This window comes from Scyliorhinus torazame, chromosome 21 (assembly GCF_047496885.1).
Source record: "Scyliorhinus torazame isolate Kashiwa2021f chromosome 21, sScyTor2.1, whole genome shotgun sequence".
Lineage (NCBI taxonomy): Eukaryota > Metazoa > Chordata > Chondrichthyes > Carcharhiniformes > Scyliorhinidae > Scyliorhinus > Scyliorhinus torazame.
The window spans coordinates 115,333,711-115,358,103 of NC_092727.1; the positions used below are offsets into that span (position 1 = coordinate 115,333,711).

At 47.3% G+C, this 24,393-nt stretch overlaps 1 protein-coding gene across 1 annotated transcript in view; it reads left to right on the forward strand.

The window, feature by feature from the left end:
* kcnh4b (potassium voltage-gated channel, subfamily H (eag-related), member 4b) overlaps positions 1 to 24,393 on the forward strand; it is a 237,984-nt gene that overhangs the window by 162,762 nt on the left and 50,829 nt on the right. The window contains exons 11-12 of the mRNA XM_072487319.1: positions 11,600 to 11,814; positions 21,577 to 21,615. Coding sequence (XP_072343420.1) covers positions 11,600 to 11,814; positions 21,577 to 21,615 — 254 coding nt within the window. The remainder of the gene's footprint in view (positions 1 to 11,599; positions 11,815 to 21,576; positions 21,616 to 24,393) is intronic.

Sequence of the window (24,393 nt, forward strand, 5' to 3'; positions counted from 1 at the left end):
TCGTGTTTCTTTTCTTATACTGTGTCTGCTCTTGTCTGTGATTGGCTGTCGTGTTATGTGTGCTAATTGGTCTGTTGGTCTGTCTGTCATGATGTGTGTGTTGTGATGTGTGTTTGAATATCATGACACTGGTGTTGACCTTTGCAAATAAAAATCAGCGGGACTTTAAACTTCACTCATTACTGGTCAATCACAGTTCACTTTCTATTGTCCCTGTTTCACTGTTATTTCAACCTGGTTGTTCTCATGCTGTGCATGGAACTGTGGGAGACAAAGGTGTTAAACAGTCTTGATGACCTATTTTCCTGCAATGAAAGATTTCAAATTTCCACCCAGAAATTGAATGAGAAGGTGTTCTAGCACAAAAACAATCCATTCAACCCATCAAGTCTGACTACTCCAGTAATAAAAACAGGAAGAGCTGGAAAATCTCAGCAGATCGGGCAGCATCCGTGGAGAGAAAAACAGATTCAATGTTTTGAGTCCGTACAAGTCTTCTTCAGAGAGGGTTTATTTCAATATTCTTCGCCACATGAGTTGTCTGGTCTAATTGCACCCTTGTGCTCACTGCATATAACTTTTAACGGGTCGGAGAATCTCCGGGGGCTGGCGTGAATCCCGCCCCCGCCGTGTCCCAAAGTCTCTGCCACCAGAGATTTGGTGGGGGCGGGAATCGCGCCACGCCAGTCGGCGGGCCCACCCCCGCCGATTCTCCGGCCCGCGATGGGCCGAAGTCCCGCTGCTGGAATGCCTGTCCCGCCAGCGTCGAATAAACCACCTTCTGAATGGCGGGACAAGGCGGTGCGGGCAGGCTCCGGGGTCCTGGGGGGGGCGCGGGCGATCTGGCCCCGGAGGGTGCCCCCACGGTGGCCTGGCCCGCGATCGGGGCCCACCGATCCGCGGGCGGGCCTGTGCCGTGGGGGCACTCTTTTTCTTCCGCCTTCGCCATGGTCTTCACTATGGCAGAGGCGGGTATGTAGCCTGCAAACCATACTGATCCTGCCACTCCATTACGCCGGAACCCTCCGCCCCGCCGGGTAGGGGGGAATCCCGCCCAATATTTGTATTTTGACATAATTTCCATTTTGGAACAACTTGAGATGTTCATTATTAAGGTGACACATGGGGCAAGATTCTCCGCCCCGCCACGTCACATTTCAGGTTCACCACGCCGGCGGGATTCTCCGTTATCCCGGCCGGTCAATGGGCTTTCCCATTGTAGGGCAGCCCCACGCCTTCGGGAAACTCCCGGGTTGCCGGCAAAACGGATCATCCCGCCGGCAGAGAATCCAGCCCATGGTAGTAGATTCCTCAACCACGCAGCACCATAGACAAGACCAGATGAAATGGGTGAGGAAGATTGATTCTGTAAAGTGAGAGAAATGGTGAATGATTTTAGTGAATGAGGGAAGAAGAATGTTTCTGTTAGCTGGGGACTTGGCAGGGGTGCAATTGGAGGGATGCACAGATATACAGAACATACCCACTTTTAAGTTTTTGAGGCAAGCTTTCTTTACAATTGCCACAAATATCCTCATACAGCCTCGCAGCACGGTAGCACAATGGTTAGCACTGTTGCTTCACAGCTCCAGGGTCCCAGGTTCGATTCCCGGCTTGGGTCACTGTCTGTACGGAGTCTGCACGTTCTCCCCGTGTCTGCATTGCTTCCCTCCCGGTGCTCCGGTTTCCTCCCACAAGTCCCGAAAGACGTGCTGTTAGGTAATTTGTACATTCTGAATTCTCCCTCCCTGCACCCGAACAGGCGCCAGAATGTGGCGACTGGGGGCTTTTCACAGTAACTTCATTGCAGTGTTAATGTAAGCCTACTTATGACAACAAAGATTACTATTATTTTATTATAAACACCCAACCAACAGAATTCCTCCCCGCTACAAAAGTGGCAGATTGCACAGTGAGATATAAAGTGGGAGAATGTGTCGCTTGTGAAAGGGCAGCAATAAGAAGGATTCCAAATGAGGTTGGGGGAGGGGTGTGAGGTACATCTGAGTTTTGTAATGCTCTCTTCTACTGTTGCCACTCATATCACTTCTTCCTTCTCCTGGTCTTCTGCTCAGTTGCCAGTTTTTATTAATAATAATAATCTTTATTGTCACAAGTAGGCTTAATTAACACTAATGAAGTTACTGTGAAAAGCCCCGAGTCGCCACATTCCAGCACCTGTTCGGATACACAGAGGGAGAATTCATAATGTCCAAATTACCTAACAAGCACGTCCTTCGGGACCTGTGAGAGGAAACCGGAGCAACCGGAAGAAACCGGAGCAGACACAGGGAGAATGTGCAGACTCCGCACAGACAGTGACCCAAGCCGGGAATCGAACCTGGGATCCTGGGGCTGTGAAGCCATAGTGCTCACACACTGTGCTACCGTGCTGCACAGTTGATTGGCTAGTAGAGGTGCTGGTGATTGGTTGGTTTTGTTAGGTTGTGGCTGCCTGCTGATGATGGCTGGTTACAAGTCTGGTCAGCTATGGTCAGGGACTGGTTTAGCACACTGGGCTAAATCGCTGGATTTTAAAGCAGACCAAGGCAGGCCAGCAGCACGGTTCAATTCCTGTACCAGCCTCCCCGAACAGACGCCGGAATGTGGCGACTAGGGGCTTTTCACAGTAACTTCATTTGAAGCCTACTTGCGACAATAAGTGATTTCATTTCATTCATTTCATTTCAGGGTGGCTGGCTTCAAGTTCATGAGTTGGCCGAACGTCTTGTTCGATGTGGCTTGGCTGCAAACTGAACCAACAGGGAGCGTACTTTATGTGTTTCACTTCTATGTTGCATTTTAATGTCCATGTTACAAATTTGCATTACATTTAGCATTTTCCATCACACTTTTGTTGTTGCCTGTCTGGAAGGATTGGGACTTGCGAAGAGAAAAAAACCTCGGTGCATTAAATTTGTCGTTCTACTGTGGGGGTGGGCCAAAATATGGTTCTATTACATTGCTAACTGTCAAAACAAGTCAGTTTGATGGTACAAATTGTTTCGCATCCAATTAATTACTGTTTGTTTGGAAGTGTAGTCACTATTATGTGCGCAGGCAAACTGCGGCACAAATAGCAAATGAAGCAAACAAACAACTTAAAAGATAAAATGGTGGCGAACTCCCTACTTATCTATCAACGAGTCTCATAGTCCCCAACTCCTAACAACGCAACACTTCTCTAGTACTGCTTTGAAGTGAGAGCCTGGATTATATGGAGTGGAGCTTGAACCCACAAACTTCTGCAGCAACTTCTGGAGTTGATTCACAGCTCCAGGTCCCAGGTTCGATTCCGGCTTGGGTCACTGTCTGTGCGGAGTCTGCATGTTCTCCCCGTGTCTGCGTTGGTTTCCTCTGGGTGCTCCGGTTTCCTCCCACAGTCCAAAGATGTGCAGGTTAGGTGGATTGGCTATGCTAAGTTGCCCTTAGTGTCCAGAAAGGTTAAGTGGGGTTACTGGGTTACGGGAATAGGGTGTAGGTGTGGGCTTGAGTAGGGTTCTCTTTCCAAGGGCCGGTGCAGACTTGATGGGCCAAATGGCCTCCTTCAGCACTATAAATTCTCTGACTCCCAGGTGACAAAGCCAAACTGACAAGTATAAAATGTGAGGAAAGAATGAGGCAAGAATGTTACTTGTTAACCATTAAACTAAAGCCACCAGTTTGAAAGAACAAATCTACGTGCCAAAAGATTTTCCTGCAGCAGTGTGAAAATGGATAGAAATTGCCAGCTCCTCTTGTTCATTTAGATTCAGGCGGGATTCTCGCATTCGGCGGCAGAGTGTCCATGCTGTCGGAAACGCCGTCACGTTTCACAACGGCGTGAACGGGCCGCTGGGAGTACCGATTCTGGCCCCTACAGGGGGCCAGCACAGTGCTGGAATGGTTCACGCCGCTCCAGCCTCCCATTCCGGCGCAAACCAGGCGCCGCGCCAATCCACGCATGCACGGTGGCCTCCCTCAACGTGCCGGCGCAACATGGCGCGGGTGTTCAGGGACCGGCGCATAAGAAAATAGGCCCGGGGTGCGAGAGGCCGGCCAGCTGATCAGTGGGCCCCAATCGCGGGCCAGGCCTCATCAGAGGCACCCCCCCCACCCCGTAGTTGGAGCCCCCCTCCCCCGCCCCACAGGCCGCCCCCCTGACCCTGCGCGCAGAGTTCCTGCCGGCTGCGACCAGGTGTGGATGGCGCACACTCTGCCTTTTTAGAGTGGCTGCTCGGCCCATCCGGGCCAGAGAACCGACAGCCCGGCCGCGTGGAGCGGCCCACGACCGGCGACGCGCCAAATGCGCTGGCGCCAATGGCGCGGAGAATCGCGTGCCAGCGTCGGGGCAGCATGGCATGGTTGCGGGGATTCTCCGGCCCGGCATGGGGCTGGGAGAATCCTGCCTGTGATGAACGGTTACTGTAACACTGTACCCTTGTTATCATGTAAGGTGATGTCCCTTTTAAGACCGGGCTTGGAATTCTGGGGAACTCCGCCTCTGGCTCCGCCCATCTGGGAGCAGTATATAAGGGGCCACCTTGTGGGCAGTGCAGCAGTTAGCACACGTCTCGGTACTAGTCTAGTTCTTAGTTTATAAAAGCCTTCTTTACAGTTTACACTCTGAGCATCGTTATTGAGGGTACCACAATTTAATAAACTAAACTACATCAGGATGGACGCAGGCCTAAGACCAGAGAAGCTCAACCTGGAAGCACGGACACCGGAGGGAAAGGACATTTAAAAATACTGGCTCCGATGCTTCGAGGCTTACCTGGACTCCTCAGAGACTCCCATCCTGGGGCCATGCAAGCTGCGCTTACTCCACGCCCGGGTGAGTCACAGAATCTCCGCCACGCTCGAAAAGGCGATGACTTACGAAGAGGTGGTCGAGCTACTCTGCAAGTGGCTCGTCAAGCCTATCAACGAGGTGCACACCAGCCATCTGCTCTCTACCTGCCGGCAGCGCTCGGGGGAATCGTGCTACTTCTGCGGGCAGGGCCAGCACCCACGCCCACGCTGCCCAGCCCGCTCCGCAATCTGCAGCGACTGCGGGAAGAAGGGGCATTTTGCGAGGGTCTGCCTGGCCAGACCCAGGGGCCAGAAGAACAAAGAACAGCCGGCCCGAAAATCAGGCTCTCAGGCCCGCAGGGCTCGCAATGCGGCTGCGCACCGACCCGACACGCCCCCTTCTGACGCATCATCAGCCTCGTGCGAATCATGGGAGTGGCCATCTTATCGGCGGCCAACTTCTCGACCCAACACGCACAGCCGGTGGCGGCCATTTTACGAGTCCAACTCGGCTGAGGACTCCGACTACCCGCGAGTGGGTGCGATCACCCTTGACCAAACTCGGCCAAAACTCCTGCAGAACTCTATGATGCAGGTCCAGGTCAACAGGTGCGACACTGCATGCCTCTTGGACTCCAGGAGCATGGAGAGCGTTATCCATCCTGAAACGGTAAGGCGCTGCTCCCTGCACACCCATCCCGAGTCCCAAACCATAGCCCTCGCATCCGTGTCCCACTCGATACAAATCAAGGGTACTGTATCGCGGATCTCTCGATCCAGGGTGCCAAGTACACCCGTTTCAAATTTTATATCCTCCCTCACCTCTGTGCCCCCCTGCTGCTCGGACTGAATTTCCAGTGCAGCCACCGAAGCCTGACACTGAGGTTCGGCGGACCCTTGCCCCCCCCTCATGGTATGCTGCCTTGCGACACAAAGTCGCACTCCGCTCGCTATTCGCGTACCTCACTCCCGACTGTAAGCCAGTCGCCACCAGGAGCCGGCGGTACAGTGCCCAAGATATGACTTTTCTCAAGTCAGAGGGCCAGCGTTTACTGGGAGAGGGGGTCATCGAGGCTAGCAACAGCCCCTGGAGAGCGCAAGTGGTGGTAGTCTGGTCCGGGGATAAGAAACGGATGGTTGTGGATTATAGCCAGACCATAAACCGATTCACGCAGCTTGATGCCTGCCCCCTTCCTCGCATCGTGGGGCAGCACGGTAGCATTGTGGATAGCACAATTGCTTCACAGCTCCAGGGTCCCAGGTTCGATTCCGGCTTGGGTCACTGTCTGTGTGGAGTCTGCACATCCTCCCCGTGTGTGCGTGGGTTTCCTCCGGGTGCTCCGGTTTCCTCCCACAGTCCAAAGATGTGCAGGTTAGGTGGATTGGCCGTGAAAAATTGCCCTTAGTGTCCAAAATTGCCCTTAGTGTTGGGTGGGGGTACTGGGTTATGGGGATAGGGGGGAGGTGTTGACCTTGGGTCGGGTGCTCTTTCCAAGAGCCGGTGCAGACTCGATGGGCCGAATGGCCTCCTTCTGCACTGTAAATTCTATGAAATAGTAAATCGGATCGCCCAATACCGAGTATTTTCCACGGTCGACCTGAAATCCGCCTACCACCAGCCCCCCATCTGACCAAAAGACCGCCCCTATACTGCCTTCGAAGCAGCCGGCCGGCTCTTCCACTTCCTCAGGATCCCCTTTGGCGTCACAAATGGGGTCTCCGTCTTTCAAAGGGCGATGGACCAAATGGTGGACCAGTACGGTTTGCGGGCTACATACCCGTGCTTGGACAATGTCACCATCTGCGGCCATGACCAGCAGGACCATGACGCTAACCTCAAAGTTCCTCCAGACCGCCCGAACCCTTAACCTGACCTATAATGAGGAAAAATGCGTTTCCACACAACCCGGCTAGCCATCCTTGGCTATGTCGTGAAAGACGGGTCCTAGGTCCCGACCCCGACCACATGCGCCCCCTTAAAGAACTCCCCCGCAGCCTCAAGGCCCTCAAACGGTGCTTGGGGCTCTTCTCCTACTACGCCCAGTGGGTCCCCAAGTATGCGGACAAAGCCCGCCCACTCATAAAGACCACCACTTTTCCCCTCTCAGTTGAGGCTCAATTGGCCTTCAACCGCATCAAGGCCGATATCGTCAAGGCCGCTATGCGCGCGGTGGACAAAACTATCCCCTTCCAGGTAGAGAGCGATGAGGCAGACATCGCCCTGGCTGCTACCCTCAATCAGGCAGGCAGACCAATAGCGTTCTTCTCCCGAACCCTCACCGCCTCCGAGGTTCGACACTCTGCAGTCGAGAAGGAGGCACAAGCCATTGTGGAGGCTGTGCGGTGCTGGAGGCACTACCTAGCCGGTAGGAGGTTCACCCTCGTCACCGACCAATAGTCAGTCGCCTATATGTTCGATAACACGCAACGGGGCAAAATAAAAAATGATAACATTTTGAGGTGGAGGATCGAACTCTCCACCTACACGTACGATATCAAGTATCGTCCAGGGGAGCTCAACGAGCCCCCAGATGCCCTGTCGCGCGGCACATGCACCAACGCGCAGGACGACCGCCTGCAAGCCATCCACAATGACCTCTGCCACCCGGGGGTTACCCGGCTCGTCCATTTTATCAAGTCCCGCAACCTACCTTACTCAACCAAGGAGGTCAAGGCCATGACCAGGGCCTGCCAGATCTGTGTGGAGTGCAAACCGCACTTCTACCGGCCAGACAAGGTTCGGCTCGTGAAGGCCTCGGGGCCCTTTGAGCGACTGAGCATGGACTTCAAAGGGCCCCTCCCGACCACCAATCGTAATGCCTATTTCCTCACCGTTATCGATGAGTTCTCCCGTTTCCCATTCGCCATTCCCTGCCCCGACATGACCTCAGCCACCGTGATTAAGGCACTGCACAGCATCTTCACCCTGTTCGGTTTCCCCTCTTATATCCACAGCGACCGGGGTACATCGTTCATGAGCGATGAACTGCGTCAGTATCTGCTCAGCAAAGGCATCGCCTCGAGCAGAACGACCAGTTATAACCCGCGGGGAAACGGGCAAGTGGAGAGGGAGAACGCGACAGTGTGGAAGGCTGTCCTTCTGGCCCTGCGGTCGAGAAGTCTCCCAACTACCCGCTGGCAGGAGGTCCTGCCTGATGCCCTACACTCCGTTAGGTCACTCCTCTGCACGGCCACGAATGAGACCCCGCACAATCGATTGTTTGTCTTCCCCAGGAAGTCTACCTCCGGGGTCTCGCTTCCACCTTGGCTGATGGCTCCGGGACCTGTTCTTCTCCGGAGGCACGCGAGGAGCCATAAAACGGACCCCCTGGTCGAAAAGGTCCGATTACTCCACACCAACCCCAGTTACGCCTACGTCGAGTACCCCGATGGCAGGCAAGATACGGTTTCCCTCCGGGATCTGGCACCCGCTGGATCCCCCACTACAGAGGCCCCTTCCCGCGCCGCTGCCCTGCAGGACCCGGCACCCCCTACAAAACACCCCCTCCTGGCCCCACCCCCCGTTGGTGAGCACCTACCGCGCACCCCCCAGCGCCCCTCCTTTACACACCCCACCAGCGCCGGCACAGCTACCCCCGGCCCCGCCTATTCTCTTTTTTTAAACAGAGGGTGAATGTGATGAACGGTTACTGTAACACTGTGTACCCTTGTCATCAGGTAAGGTGATGTCCCCTTTAAGACCGGGCGTGGAACCCTGGGGAACTCCGCCTCCGGCTCCGCCCATCTGGGTGCCGTATATAAGGGGCCACCTTGTGGGCAGTGCAGCAGTTAGCACATGTCTCGGTACTAGTCTAGTTCTTAGTTTATTCAAGCCTTCTTTACTGTTTACACTCTGAGCGTCGTTATTGAGGGGACCACACTGCCCCCAACCTTTCTGATTCTCCTTTATATCGCAGCCTAACCCGTAGTCTCCTTAAAATAACGCTGTCTCCTTTTGAGCAACAGTGACCCTGCAATAGGTTAAATTTCTGTCAAAGCACCTATCAGTTTATTTTGTTTATGTACTGAAAACCCACATTGATATTGCTGCTGTTGCTAAGCTACAGGTTTATATAATGTGAGTAGGAGGGAGTTATTGCGTTCAGAATCTCTTTTATGTAATAGGCACTGCGAGAATGAGAACTGTTGGCAATTTCTTTTGGCAAACTAATAGATAACCCCCTTCTCTAACTCATATTCAATGATTAAACAATTTGCCTCATCCCCTGTTCATCCTTTCTGCCATTATTAAAACAGCAGAGGCAGCAGCTGATTATAAGGGGGTTCTGCAGTCCCATCACTGAGAGGGTTTTTCTGAAAAAAGTCTTAATGATTCCAAGGACTGCATCAGGCAGTTAGCACTCCCGAAGGCGCAGTGTGTCATTTTACAGCGCTCAAAAAAACAATTGTGAGAGGTAGTAATCTTTCACAATATCATTTTCAGCATGTGTAGATCTTGTGGCTTTCAGTATGATCCTAGACAATTTGTTAGCAATAAACTAGTTTCTCACATCTTCACAATATCCCCCTGGGTGTTTGGAGTCACTAGACTCTAGAAATACCAAATTGATTCACAAAAAATAAAACCTTACGGTAGATCAGTGGTTAACACCGTTGCTTCACAACACCAGGGCCCTAGGTTCGATTCCCGCTTGGGTCACTGTCTGTGCGGAGTTTGCTCATTCTCCCCATGTCCGCATGCGTTTCCTCCGGGTGTGCCGTTTTCCTTCCACAAGTCCCGAAAGATGTGCTTGTTAGGTGAATTGAACATTCTGAATTCTCCCTCTGTGTACCCGAACAGCCGCCGGAATGTGGCGACCAGGGGATTTTCACAGTAACTTCATTGCTGTGTTAATGTAAGCCCACTTGTGACACTGATGAAGATTATTATTATTACTATTTCCGGTGAAAAGAATACTTAGTGGTGCTCGAAATGAGCGGCCCGTTGGCAGAGTGGTTAGCACTGCCGCCTCACAGCACCAAAGACCCGGGTTCAGATCCAGCCTTGGGTGTCTGCCTGTGTGAAGATTGCACTTACGCCCAGTGTATGTGTGGGTTTTCTCCGGGTGCTCCGGTTTCCCCCCACTGTCCAAAGATGCGCAGGATAGGTGGATGGGCCATGCTAAATTGCTCCTTGGTGTCCAAAAGTTAGGTGGCGTTATGGGGATAGGGATAGGGCATGGGCCTAGGTAGAGTACTCTTTCAGAGCGTCGGAGCATATTCGACGGGCCGAATGGCCTCTTTCTGCACTGTAGGGATTCTGTAATTCTAACTTCAGTTAAACACAATGTTAAACTGATCAGTTTAGACAAACTTAAACAGATTCACACCTGCAGAAGTCAGGACTGGAGTGATGAAAGCAAGCTAATAACTTGCAAGTCAATGAAGTTAATAACTTCAAATATCTTTCTTAAAATGATAATTTTATAAAGTTCAGAACCATAAAAACATGGATCGTGAATTTTACTGTTGTCCTCGCTCGCCCCAATGGATTTGGATCCATTTATCAACTGTGGAAGTAATGTTGAAATAGCAGTTGTCAACCAATTTTGGTGATATGAAATTACAGGGTAGTTTAAAAACTTCAAACTCATTTAAAAGAAGGATCCTTACAGCTAGCAGGGAGAGCGAGACCCTTTCAACCCATCAGCCAAGGCTGGATTCGAAATCAGGCTCCCTTTGTGAAGAGGCTCTGGTGTACTAAATCAAAAGCCGCAAAACAAAACCTAGTCTGGAAAAGCAAAATGTAAGAAAACTGGAGATATTTATCTCAGGGTAAACTGTTCATTATTACCTCGCCTGAAGGATGATGTGTTAGGCAGGTCGGTTCGGTGTGGACTGCACTTGATGCAGCGATGCGAGAAACAGACCTTTAACACTGTAGAAGATCCAACACGGTTTTATTGAACGATAGAACTAACATACATATTTAACTGTGGGTCGACACTACACTGAACTGACTGGAGACCTTGTACTAGCCTGACCAGATTTACTAGCTACCCATGGTGTTTGCACTGTGCTAGCTCGTGGACTCTGACTGTCTCAGTGGCTGGGTCCAGAGAGAGCGGGAAACCTAGTGCCCTCTGGCTTTATAATGGTGGTGTTGTGTCTGGTGATTGGCTGCACTACGCTGTGTGCTTACTGGTCATCCTATGTGTCAATAGCTGCCTGTCTGCACTTCATTATATACATGCGTGGATATTATGACAAAGGATTTGGGGATTTCCCCTGTCCTTTTTTTTCATGAGATGTGGGTGTTGATGACATTTGAACCGACTCTCCCAGAGCATTAGCCTGTGTTCCTGGATTGCTCATCCAGTGAGCTTGGGCGTGATCTAACTGCCGCGCCAAGCTTGACGACCATGCCATGCACTTGAGCTGAGTGGCTTGCTAGGCTATTCCAGAGGCCATTTCGGAGTCAGCCACGTTGCTGTGGATCTGGAGTCACATGTAGGACAGATCAGTTAACAACTGCAGATTGTCTTCCCTAAAGTGCATTAATGAACTGGCTGGGTTTTTGTTTTTGACGATTGACCATAGTTTCATGGTCATCATTAGACTTAATTCCATACTTTTAAAAATTGAATTCAAATTTCGCCATCTGCCATGGTGGAATTTGAACCCTGGGTCTCTGGATTACTCGACTGGCAAAAATGCCATTGTGCCACCACCTCTCCCATACTGGATAGCCTTCTGAGTTCTGTCTTCACTCCAATCAACCTCTGCTCATAATTGCTTTCCCCAATTCGCATCCAAATACATTTGTGTTTGAAATTAATTCATGTTTTAGATACTGAAAGATGCTGGGCACTGTTTTCCATTCCAGGTAAAGGGGATCTGATTGGTGCAGATCTTTCAACCAAGGACCGGGTGATTAAAACAAATGCTGATGTCAAAGCATTGACCTATTGTGACCTGCAATACATCAGTCTGAGAGGCCTGAGTGAGGTGTTGGAACTTTATCCTGAATATTCAAGCAAATTCCTAGCTGACATCCATCGTGACCTGACCTTCAACCTTGAAGAAGGACGTGAAGCATTGGTAAGAGCAACCCTCTAAAAGTATTTGACCTTTTAGAAGCACTGTTGTCTGTTTCTCTGCCCAGGGCTCAGACACAATGGTTGGAAGTTTTCCACTGGTTTTTCACGCAAAGACCTAGGTAATTTGGGCACAAAGCAGTGGCTTAAAACATCTCCAGGTTTTGGACACAGTGCGTTGTGCACATAACCACACTACTCCCAAGTCTCCCTGACCTTTACTGCCGTCCATTAAGCTCTCCAACCAAATTAATCAGCACCCACAAGGCTGACCACGGCCCCAGCTGTCACATTGGGGTTGCTTCCAATTGATCTTGGAGGAAATAGCTACTTTTTTTCTGATGGGCTATCACAGTTTCTTGACGGTTTTCTCATGATTCCCTGAATCATATTCTGCCATTTTTTGTTTCTGTGATTACATTGTAATGCATTGCACAACATAAATATAATTTTATGTTACAATTTGAAAACCTTCCTTAATTGCCGGCCCTTAAACATGTGTCTGATGTGCCTGAATGATGGGGAAAAGAACAAAGAACAAAGAAAAGTACAGTAAGAAGTCTTACAACACCAGGTTAAAGTCCAACAGGTTTGTTTCGATATCACTAGCTTTCGGAGCGCTGCTCCTTCCTCAGGTGAATAAAGAGGTATGTTCCAGAAACATATATATAGACAAATTCAAAGATGCCAGACAATGCTTGGAATGCGAGCATTAGCAGGTGATTAAATCTTTACAGATCCAGAGATGGGGTAACTCCAGCTTAAAGAGGTGTGAATAGTGTCAAGCCAGGACAGTTGGTAGGATTTCGCAAGCCAGATGGTGGGGGATGAATGTATTGCGACATGAATCCCAGGTCCCGGTTGAGGCCGCACTCATGTGTGCGGAACTTGGCTATATGTTTCTGCTCGGCGATTCTACGTTGTCGCGCGTCCTGAAGGCCGCCTTGGAGAACGCTTACCCGGAGATCAGAGGCTGAGTGCCCTTGACTGCTGAAGTGTTCCCCGACTGGAAGGGAACATTCCTGCGACTTGGCCAACGTTGTCTACCTCATACGCTGCAGGAAAGGATGTCCCGACGCGTGGTACATTGGCGAGACCATGCAGACGCTGCGATAACGAATGAACGGAGATCGTGCGACAATCACCAGGCAGGGATTACCTGGGATAACCATGGCCAATTTATCAGTAATTTGAAGTTTTGTTTCTCTTTGATTGAAGCTTCTTTACTGCCTGCTTCATTGGCTGTAAAGTAATTGGAGATATCCGGTGGTCGTGAGGATCTCTATAAATGCACGTCTTTCTAATTTATCTTTTCTACGTGCTCCACATCAATCAATCCTTGTGCAAAGCCACTCACTGAAAGCAGCCATAAGTTACCTACATGGGGACAGGTATCAAAGCACTAATTGCTAGCAGTAGCATCAGGGGTTCAGTGAATGGAAACAATTGGGACTAAGTGTCCTTGCTTGAACAGCACATTGAACAGTGAAAGCTATGCACCAGAACCCTGGGTGAACTGTGACCAACATCACATCACTGGCTCATCAATAGATACAAAAGAGAATTGTGTTTGTGTCCTTACACTGACCAAATGTAAAGGCTTCACTTCTGAATTAAATATCATTAGTCTGATCACCCAATTGTTTTTCCTGACAATCCACCAGCATTTTCTTTGGCATATCATGTCAGCGTTATGCATGGACATAATCAATTAGCTATGCAGGCAAATGCCTTCCCCTTTACCCCTGCAATGCCGACCTTCAGAAGATGACCCTGACTGCACCAATCTGAACCTTTTCTATTTCCTACAGTGCATGGCCATCCTTATGATCTTGATAATTGATATTCATGTTTTGCTATTGACATTGATGGTTGTGACTGACCATTTGTATATCCCTGTGAGAATTTGGGTTAGGTTTTCTGATGGCTCTTTCGCATGGTAATATCACCTGAGTTACATTTAGACATAGGTTGCACACGAAAATGCTTGGCACAGGAGAGTAGTATGTACATTTAATTGGAACAAAAATTTCCTCCGTCTCTGGTTGTGAAATTCATTATTTCAGTGGATAATATGGCTGGATACTTGGGAAGGACAATTAAACTATGACAGTCATAGCAGAATTGTTAACTGTCTTCCAGAGCATTAAAACCCATTTTGCCCACAATGAGAAAAGATCTTAACTTGAACCTTGATCAAATGAGGAGACATGTAGTAGTGCATGTGTTCCTGTGAACCTTTGAGAACCGGCTGTTTATTAATGTGTCACTTTGTGGCCTACTTACCCAAGTCGACTGCAGAAATCAATTCAGAACGTATCACATGGGACACTATTTTTATGAAGGAGTCATCTCGTGGGTATACTAATCTGGAATGCATTCCAGAAAATTGTGCTCTAACATTTGTTAAGATGACAGCAGCTAAGAACGTGTACAGGATAGAAAGTTGGTGGGAGGGTGATGTGTTTATCTGAAAGCTTTCACTGCTGCAAAAATGCGTCTTTAAATGAATCTTAAAGCAATTGCTGACATTAATCCAAAATATTATATCCTGATTGCAAGGATAGTTTAAAATTCATCATTTATTATTAGCAGGCTCAGAGGCTCGATTATCTAAATTGGAGAAATCAGATTGTGAGTGCGTGCATCAGTGAGTGAGCGCATGAGACCCGAGTGCGTGAGACCCGAGTTCGTGAGGGTGAGTGTGTGGGGGTGAGTGTGCGAGGGCGAGTGCGTTTGAGCATGCGTGAGGGTGAGTGTGTGTGTGTGTGTTGTAAGTTTGTTGAACATCTCACTAAGAGCTCTGGAGGCTTGAGTGGTTGAACACAAACTCTATTATTGACACACAACTATACACATATCTCCAAGGCACAGCTCTGTCTAGGTGCGATCTTCATGACAACTTATTCGGACTCTTTCTACGCATAATCTGCCATCTTGTGACTCTCTACATCATAACATAGGTGGTAAAGTTGCCCCAGTGCCACATTAACCCTTACTAACCCAAACAGCCTTATACTTCACCTCCCAAAGGCCTTCCCTTTTCCACACTACTCCTTCTCCTTCCAAATCTCCGACATTACAAATTCAGACAATCTGGAGGTTTTATGACTCTTCTTGATCTCGTTCTCTTCCCATTCAGAAGAGTGGTAAACTCAGTGGCTTCAGGTTGACTTTGTTGGTTTGGAGTTGAAAATGTGGTGCTTGGTGTTTCATCTACTCAGGTTTCAACATCTGGTTCGCTTCTCGTGCTCGTTACTGTTATTTTTTCCTTGTTCAAAAATCCGTCTTCTTTGATTGGATACCATGGACTTATCCTGTTCTTTCTGGAAGAACGTTCACTCTGGTCATTGTTAGAGTGGACTCAATTATTCTTTTTCTGTGGGGCTCACCATGTTCTTCCTGAAAGCTGATGTTTCAAAAATGGAATCTTCATTTCTATTTGTTTCACAATCTTAGCCAAGTATCTGTTTGCTCTCTTGTTTAATCTTTTCATTCAACTCAGCAACCACTATGATGAGTTCAACTGGCTTTGTTTCAAAGATATCTGTGGAACTCTTATACAAGTTGAACATCTTCACCTGAATATTTAGAGTCTTTCTTCCATGGTCACTGACTGCCACTTAGACTCTTTCAATTCACTCATTAGACCCGCAATCTGTTCCTTAGAATTTTCCTTTTCTTATTCAAAAGTCTGGTTGTTTGCACAATAAACTCTTTTCTCTTCCACACTAACCATCTCATCTTTCAATTCTTCAGATTGGATCGAAGTTCAAGAATCTCATTGCTCTTTTCACAATGAAGTTCCAACATTTCATCAGTTTTGGTTATCAATCCTGCATTCAACCAATTGTTCTGGTTCGTTAGTAATTCCTTTATCCTGTTCAGGCATTTTTCACGATACGTAGTAGCAAATCTGATCCTTGAAGTTCATCAAGTTCTAATTTTTAATCAGCAAACTCATCTGCCGTGCATGAAATTTGGTTCTCTACACCAAACAGATTTCCCTTAACCGACCCTAATCCCCCTGTGTTTTCCTTTAAGCTCACTTTTTAAAATTTTACTTCTGCTAATTGTTTCTGAAACTCTTCAAATTCCTTTGTGAGAACTTTTATTTTAGTTTTCCAACTGTTCAATTCCTTCCTGGGTTCTTGATTTTCTTTTCAGCCATGTCATTGTTCAACAACGCAATGATTCTCAGTAAGTTTGAGGTATCCGGTGCCTTTCCTTCTAGTTCCTTGGTCTTCGGTGTCGGATTTACCTTTCCCAATCTTATTTCTGACTTTTCTTCCTCCGTCAGCATCAGAGATTTGTTCTTGCCCTTTATTCTGGTTTCTCTGTTGGCCAAGCCTGTCTCCGTTGAGGTCTTGGCTTGTTACAGTTCTGTAACTGCGCTACTTGTGGCTTCAGTATCTGCTTGCAGCTTGGAAAGCTCTCTGGCTTTCCTTTTCAATGCCTCTTTTCCATTTGGCTGCTTCTTCAGCCAAACAATATCCTCAGCCTAACAATACCCATGTTCATCTCTTTCAATGGCGGCTGCTGCAAAAACGACGGAGAACTCTTTTTGTGACTGTTGAATTGGAGCTGCAAGTTTTCCAATTTTTGTCGCTCCTGTCCGCAAGAATTCTTTCCCTTTTCCTCCTGCAGTCCCTCACTTTGCAGTTCGACCTCCACATACTTCCTCATCACTTTTCCCACGCGCTCGTCCTTTTCATGGATAACATTAACAAACTTGCTTTCCATTTCTTCATAAATATCTTTGGAACTGCAATATTTTTCCAAGTTTTCTTCCAAATTGCCAACCATTTTCGTCAGGTTTGTAGTCTCTTTCTTGTGTTGCTTGGCCACCCGCTGGAATATTAAACATTGCTGAGTCTTCCCTGCCAACTGGTTCGTCAGTTCTTTCGCGGAAACATTCCATTTATTTAGCTTCTCTTTATAATCTTCCAGATTCTTCCAACTCAGCTTTGACACAAACATTTTCCTGTGGATTAGCGTCACCTTCCTTTGCAGTTTTTGTTGCTTCTGGATGACATCAGATAACCTTCCCCATTCACAGCCATCTGCTCACTCCACACTGCCACTTGCTGTCGCAGTTTGGGAACTGAGTCAGCATTTTCAAGAGCTCTATTTTTAATGCCTTTTGGCTGATTCTCAGCTTCTCCTTTCTTCTGCAATAAACTCTTTGGCTCATACAGATGATTGCACTGACATGGTCCACAGCCATCTTGTGTTTTGCTTAGGAATTGCCTCCCTCACCCTGGCGTCTCCTTGCCCCTTTGGTATTGCATTGGGGATTTTCTACACTTTCTTTTCAAGGTCTGTGCTCGACTTGAAGGCTAAAATACTTTTGATACCTCACCATATGTAGTTGAGGATTCATTTATACCTTGTCTTATGATTACCTTTTTTTTAATATAAATCTAGAGTACCCAATTCTTTTTTTCCTAATTAAGGGGCAATTTAGCGTGGCTGACTCACCTACCCTGCGCATGTTTGGGTTGTAGGGGTGAGATCCTCGCAGACACGGGGAGAATGTGCAAACTCCATGAGGACAGTGACCTGGGGCCGGGATTGAACCTGGGTCCTCGGCGCCGTGAGGCAGTAGTGCTAACCACTGAGCCACCGTGCCGCCCGTCGTATGATTACCTTGTCAGCTGTTTCACCAAATAAGTACAAGAAAGTATTACCTTGCACATCCTCTGATTGCCTGCTTAATCCTGGTGTACTCTTTAAATCTAAAAATGTTCTTCTCCATGACACCCAATTTCCCATCTGGTTTGGCGCTTGCATGGGCTCAAGTTTCAATTTACTATCCATGGCTGTTTTTCAGAATGGGGCGAGTACAGTTTTCATTTTGGGGGTCCTTCACTTGCTGCCGCCACATTGTAGGGTTGGTTAGTGTCTCACTAAGAAGTCTGGAGGCTTGTGTGGTTGAACATAAACTGATTATTGTTAACACACAATTGTATCCATAACTCCAAGGCACAGCCCTAACCCGGTGTCATCTTCATGCTCAAGTGCTATAAACTACATATATTAATACACAGAGCCCTGTTCTTTACAGACAGAAAAAACATATACACACATTGCGCCTGTTTCACCTGAACAAAATAGGCGACAGCCATTCTCTGATTCATTCCCCAGGGCAATGCCTTGACCAGTCAGAGTCAACCTGCCTGGTTTGAATTTAAACTAAGTTTTGCAGTCCATAGAATCCCTCCAGTGAATAAGGAGGCCATTCAGCCCATCGAGTCTGCACCAACAGTCTGAAACAGCACCCTGCCCAGGCCCACTCCCCCGCACTATCGCTACAACCCCCCCCCCCACCCCCCACCCCCACCCCCACCCCCACCCCCAAACTGCACATCTTTGGACACTAAGAGGCAATGTTAGCATGGCCAATCCACCTAACCTGCACATTTTTGGTCAGCCATCAGTTAACATCTCGATTGCAATGCTTCTACCAATCAGAGTCCCCTTGCCAACCAACCAGCACTCTCTCCTCATGACGTATAAGTTGGTTTCTCTTTACATTTACTAGTCCTGCGAATGTCCTGGTGAGTGCAAAACAAAAAGCTTCAACGTGTCTCTTTTTTAAGTAATTTATGTTGTTTCTTTTATGGCATCCCAAAATGCTTTTTAGCTATTGCAGTAGTTTAGAGTTATTAATTTCAAAGTCTGGATTATTTATCCAGTAACGTCACTGCTGAACAGCTGTAGCATTTCAAAAAATATATCACTATTTTATTATGTTTCATATTGTTAATAGTTAATATGTAATGCCAGTTATTCAGACCTCCCACCATTGGTGGCACTGTGGCATGAGACACCCAGGTCTGTCTGCCATTTTAGTTCTATTACAACATGTTTTAAAAAATGAACTATTTCCTCCAACTAATTGTGGCCAAACTCTTGGGAGATTGTTCCCATACACATAAATATTCAAAACATCTGAGAACGTATCTGCCTTTTCTTGTTGCAGTTTCTATTTGCACTTTATGGTGTGGTAAAAATGAGTTTTTCCGACAGAAAGAACCACTTTGCCTCATATTACATGTTATCACCATGCCAGCATTAATCAGGCACGTGCGAGAGTTGGGGAGTTTTGTTCCACCACCATGGAAATGCGAGCCCTTAAGTTTCGCATTAATCCGAGTCCAGAGGCACTGTAGCACGGAACACATAAACAGATTCAAGTTGGCATTTCTAATCCAGTATTTCCTCTCTGACTTGCTGGAAGCTCGAGATGTTGTCAGTGTTTGTAAACTGGCATCCTGCCACTCGCACCAAATGTAAGTGTTTGCTGCACGCTGCTGTAAACATGGTCATGGTGGTGGAAATGTTTCAGCAATGAGTTCAACAATAGGTGCTTTTTCAATCATGGAACTGCGACTGGACCAAATACAAGTTTATTTGTCCACATGTATTGCCCAGTATTGTACTTTGTGTAAGATTGGATTGGATTTTGGATTTTGCTTATTGTCACGTGTACCGAGGTACAGTGAAAAGTATTTTTCTGCGATTAGCTCAACAGATCATTAGGTACATGAAAAGAACAGAAAATAAATTACGTAATAGGGCGACACAAGGTTCACAATGTAACTACATAAACATGCGGCATTGGATGAAGCATACAGGGTTACATGTAGTGTTAATCAGGTCAGTCCATAAGAGGGCCGTTTAGGAGTCTGGTAACAGTGGGGAAGAAGCTGTTTTTAAGTCTATTCATGTGTGTTCTCAGACTTTTGTATCTCCTGTCCGATGGAAGAAGTTGGAAGAGTGAGTAAGCCGGGTGGGAAGGGTCTTTGATTATACTGCCCGCTTTCCCCAGGCAGCGGGAGGTGTAGATGGAGTCAATGGATGGGAGGCAGGTTTGTGTGATGAACTGGGCTGTGTTCACGACTCTGAAGTTTCTTGCGGACTTGGGCCATACTATGGCGAGTTGCCATAGCAGGCTGTGCTGCAGCCAGATAGGATGCTTTCTATGGTGCATCTGTAAAAGTTGGTAAGAGTTAATGAGGATATACCAAATTTCCTTCGTTTCCTGAGGAAGTATAGGCGCTCTTGTGCTTTCTTATGGCTAAGTAGAGGATTAACGCATCCTGCTCTTTACTAATTCCTAGTATAATGCTAGAATCTACAATTCAGGATGGGCGGGGTGGCACGGTGACAGAGTGGTTAGCACTGCTGCCTCACAGCACCAGGGACCTGGGTTCGATGCTGACCTTGGGTGACTGTCTGTGTGGAGTTTGCACATTCTCCCCGTGTCTACGTGCATTTCCTCCGGGTGCTCCGGTTTCCTCCCAGGGTCCAAAGATGTGCAGGTTAAATGGATTGGCCATGCTAAATTGCTCCTTATTGACTGAAAAGGTTAGTTGGGGTTATAGGATTAGGGTTGGGGTTTGGTTTCAGAGGGTCATTGCAGATTCGATGGGCTGAATAGTCTCCTGCACTGTACGGATTGCATGACTCCTATGTTGGTAGGCTTGATCCGATCAAAGGCTGTTGACAATTTGGAGGAATTGCTCAATATGAATAACACCTTCTGTTTTTGGTGGGATTACCTAGTGTCATAATTCATCTGTGCCTATGGATTAACACTAACAGACTATGATCATGAGAAGATTATGTTAATTACACACAGGATGGGAAAAATTGCCTCTGGTCTTGACTTTCCATGTTAGAAAATGTGGCGATTAAGAAGCAGCTGTTCTCACAGTGCTGTAAAATCAAAGATCCATACACTTGCCTGAATTCCCTCAGAGCAGCTGGTAAGAGGAAGGACTTGAGCTGTTTGATTTCCTCTCTGCACTGTAGCTACCGAGTTTGTGATAAATTAATGACTGTCCCATCTTAAGGCAATTGTTAACCAAAATGAAATTTCAGGTCTGTTTCACATTTTCCAGGAGCGATATCCCTGGAAGTACTAGAATATATAAAATGCTTGAATATTTTGAGTGAGAAATTTTAAGGTGAAAATGGGCTACTGAGTGTTGACATTAGGAAATAGTTCTGATCACTCTGTCCGTGGAAAAGTTAAAGCCTACCCACTTCCCGAAGTACAATATCCATCCACGAGCCCATCCCCAACATGACGCAGGTGAAATCAGCTTAAACTAATTTTAATTGACTCTAACATAGAAAGGAGGCCCTTTCCCATCATTTTCAGTTGAACGAGAACCAATATCCTGCAGTTTGAATGTAGACATTGTCATCCTGGTTTAAACCAGTTAAAATCAAGAATTCTGCCACAATCAGTTTTAAGTACATTTCCAATACCAATTAATTTAATATACTCTGGTTTCATTGTCAGTTTGTTAATCACTGCGAGATTCACAAAATATACATTCAGATATAACTCACTCACATGGAGCTGCTGATTTGTTCTAGATTTTTAAAAATATTCTTTCACAGGATTTGGGTGTCACTGGGCAAGTCCAGCATGGATTTCCTATCCATAATTACCCCTGAGAAGGTGGTGGTGAGCCATCTTCTTGCACCGCGGAAGTTCGTGCGGTGTAGGTACAACCATAGTGCTGTTGGGAAGGAAGTTCCATGCTCTTGACCCAGCAGCAATGAAGGAATGTGGGACATAGTTCCAATTCAAGATGGTGTGTGGCTTGGAGGAGAACTTGTCGGTGGTGTTGTTCCCACGTGTCAGGTGCCCTTGCCCTTCTAGGTGGTAGAGGTCGTTGGTTTGGAATGAGCTATCAAAGGAAGATATTTGACTGCACAATGTTAATTGAATCTATTGTTTTCACAGGGAATTTCAAAGTTTGCCAAATCGCCAAGACTCTCTCAGGTATGGTGGTTATTTTATTATGTGTGATGAGCAATATTTTGAGCTGGGAAACAAAGGGAATTATTTGACATTTCTGAGGTAATTCTGGGAAATCCCATTCTGTAGTTATATTGGGAGTTATTGATCAGATGTAGGCAATTTTCAGACTATCTCACTAGTACTATCTGGCTTCAAGTGTCATTCTACCTTGGAGCCTGCTCACAGTATTTGTGATTCGCCATGCACAGAAAGCTCTACAGAATTCACATTAGTATGATTTAACTCCATTAGTATGAAAAGATTTCTTTGTCAGCTTCCAATATCTTTAAAACGTAGGCTTCCGGGGGTTCCCTCAGGTATTTATACTCCTAGTTTGACAGGATACTAAAACTGATAAACGCATATATTGGTTCAGGTAAAAATTCTCCAAGGACTCGCCCACCATCATTCCAGAGTCGGGTCAGGACTACAGAGTCAGCGTGATGTTGTAGCTCAGGGCTCTTCACTCCTCCCACTTCAGCACACCATTAGGCTGGAAGATATTCATCACCTCGCTCTGAACTGGATTTGAACCCAAGGGACAGAATCAAAAGGATGGCAGGAGAATTTTTTGAAGGAGGCCCTCATAAGGTCTTGCGTTAACTTTGGCAGCAGATCATTGGAAACCCTGAAGGGACAGCATAAATTGTTGGCCGTTATTTAGTGGCTTTGCTGTGCCCAACATGGTGTCGGGACGAGGCCGTTGAATCTCTGACGAGGCCTCTCATGAGGTTTATGACGTTCGATCTGGATCATGCCCCACCTGGATCTCGCCCTCAGTGGGTGTCATCCAGATCTTTAGTCTCATTTATATATGTGTTCGGGGGATGCTCCCAGCACCTGGGACCTACCTGCCATGCCGGGAGACCTTGCCAGGGCGCCGTATTGGAATGGTTTCCACAAATATGGACCAGTCATAATGACACTTGGGTGGAAGGGGGTCTCCCAGGCCATTAGAGACCCCTGGGTGGTCAGAGACAGGGCAGGGTGGCACCCTGGCACTCTCTCTGGCACCAGGGCACTTTGGCACCACTTTGGCACCACCAGCCTGGCATTCTGGCAGTGCTACCTGGGCACTTTGGCAGTGTCACCTGGGCTCGCCAGCAGGAAATGACTCAAGTGACCCCAACCATTCGCTGTGTAATGAAGTACAGGGATTTATTAACGGGGGTCCAGAGAACAAGCTCAAGGACGTTATGTTGAATTTGTTTAAGTGACTAATTTGGTCTCAGCTGGAGTATTGCGTCTGGGTGTCGCACTTTAGGAAGGATGTGAAGGCATTAGAGAGGGTGCAGAAAAGATTCTGGAGAATGGTTCCTGGGATGAGGAACTTCAGTTATGAAGATAAATTGGAGAAGTTAGGACTGAATTCCTTGTGCAAAGAGAAGATTTGAAAAGGGGTATGCAAAATCGTGCGGGTCTGGACAGAGTTGATAGGGAGAAACAGTCCCCACTCATAAAAGGATCGGGAATGATAGGACACAGATTAAAGTAATTAGGAAAAGAAACTGAAGTAACGTGAGGAGTACATCTTTTACACAGCGAATGTTTCAGGTCTGGTCTGCACAGCCTGAGAGTGTGGTGGAGGTGGGTTGAATCAAAGCATTCAAGAGGGAATTAGACTGTTATCTGAAAAGGAAGAAGTTGCAGGGAGAAGAAGATAGGGGAATGGTGCGAGGTACGCCTTGTGTGTGCAAAAAGAAAAACTAACAATCAGATCCTTCGTATTTGGCCATGGCTTGGCATTCCTCTCACCTTGCCACATCCAAGGAGTGAGTATTTCTCTTTTGTGCTTGTAATTGCTGAAGGTATTCAATAATTGGCTAAGTTAATTCAACCTCACTTTAACTCTGAATGCTGACCAGCCGGATCCGGGTGCAGGGGGTCAAATGGGCCAAGGCCCCAGACTGAGTTCCTGTACTCCACTGAGGTGGCTGATCGCAGCTGAGGAAGATGTAGACATGTCACAATGTCTGTACTCGGAAGCATCAAAATCTGTTGGAACATAATCGTGAATAGAGGTTAGGTGCCAAAAAGATAGAGGTCACACTCAAATAGCCTTCTTAAGTAATAAATACAGATAATGCTGGATAACCTCAGCAGCCCTGGCAGCATCTGTGGAGAGAGAAACAGAAAAGGTAACCTTTCAAGTCCATATGACCCTTCTCTATAGAACTGGCAGTAAGGAAAGGCCTGAAAGGGTCATGTGGGCTCGAAACGTTAACTCTGTTACTCTCTCCACAGATACTGCCAGACCTGCTGAGTTTTTCCAGTATTTTCTGTTTTAATTTTACAGCCACAATTTTCCGGCTGTTCTCTGGTTCCACCGACAGTGCACCCCCACCCACGGGTTTCCTGGAGGTGTGGGGGTGGCTTCAATGGGAAATCCCATTGACAAGCGGAGGAAGGAGAGAATCCGCCGCCATAGAACGGCTTGCCAAATTCTCCGTCCTTGCTAGCAACGGCCTCGGCACAGAGCATCATGTCCCACATTTCAAGCCTTCAAGCCTGCTTACATACCCTGCCCAGTGACCCACATGAAGAATGGCCACTTACTGAGATACTAGACTACCTGAACAACCATACCTCGCAGTCAGCCTGAAACTTTAATCAAGGTGGAGGGAAGAAAGTCGGCGCTCAAGACAGTCCCAAAGCTACATTTCTTTTTTAAATTTAGAGTACCCAATTATTTTTTTTTTTTCCCCAATTAAGGGAAATTTAGCACGGCCAATCTACCTAACCTGCACATCTTTGGGTTGT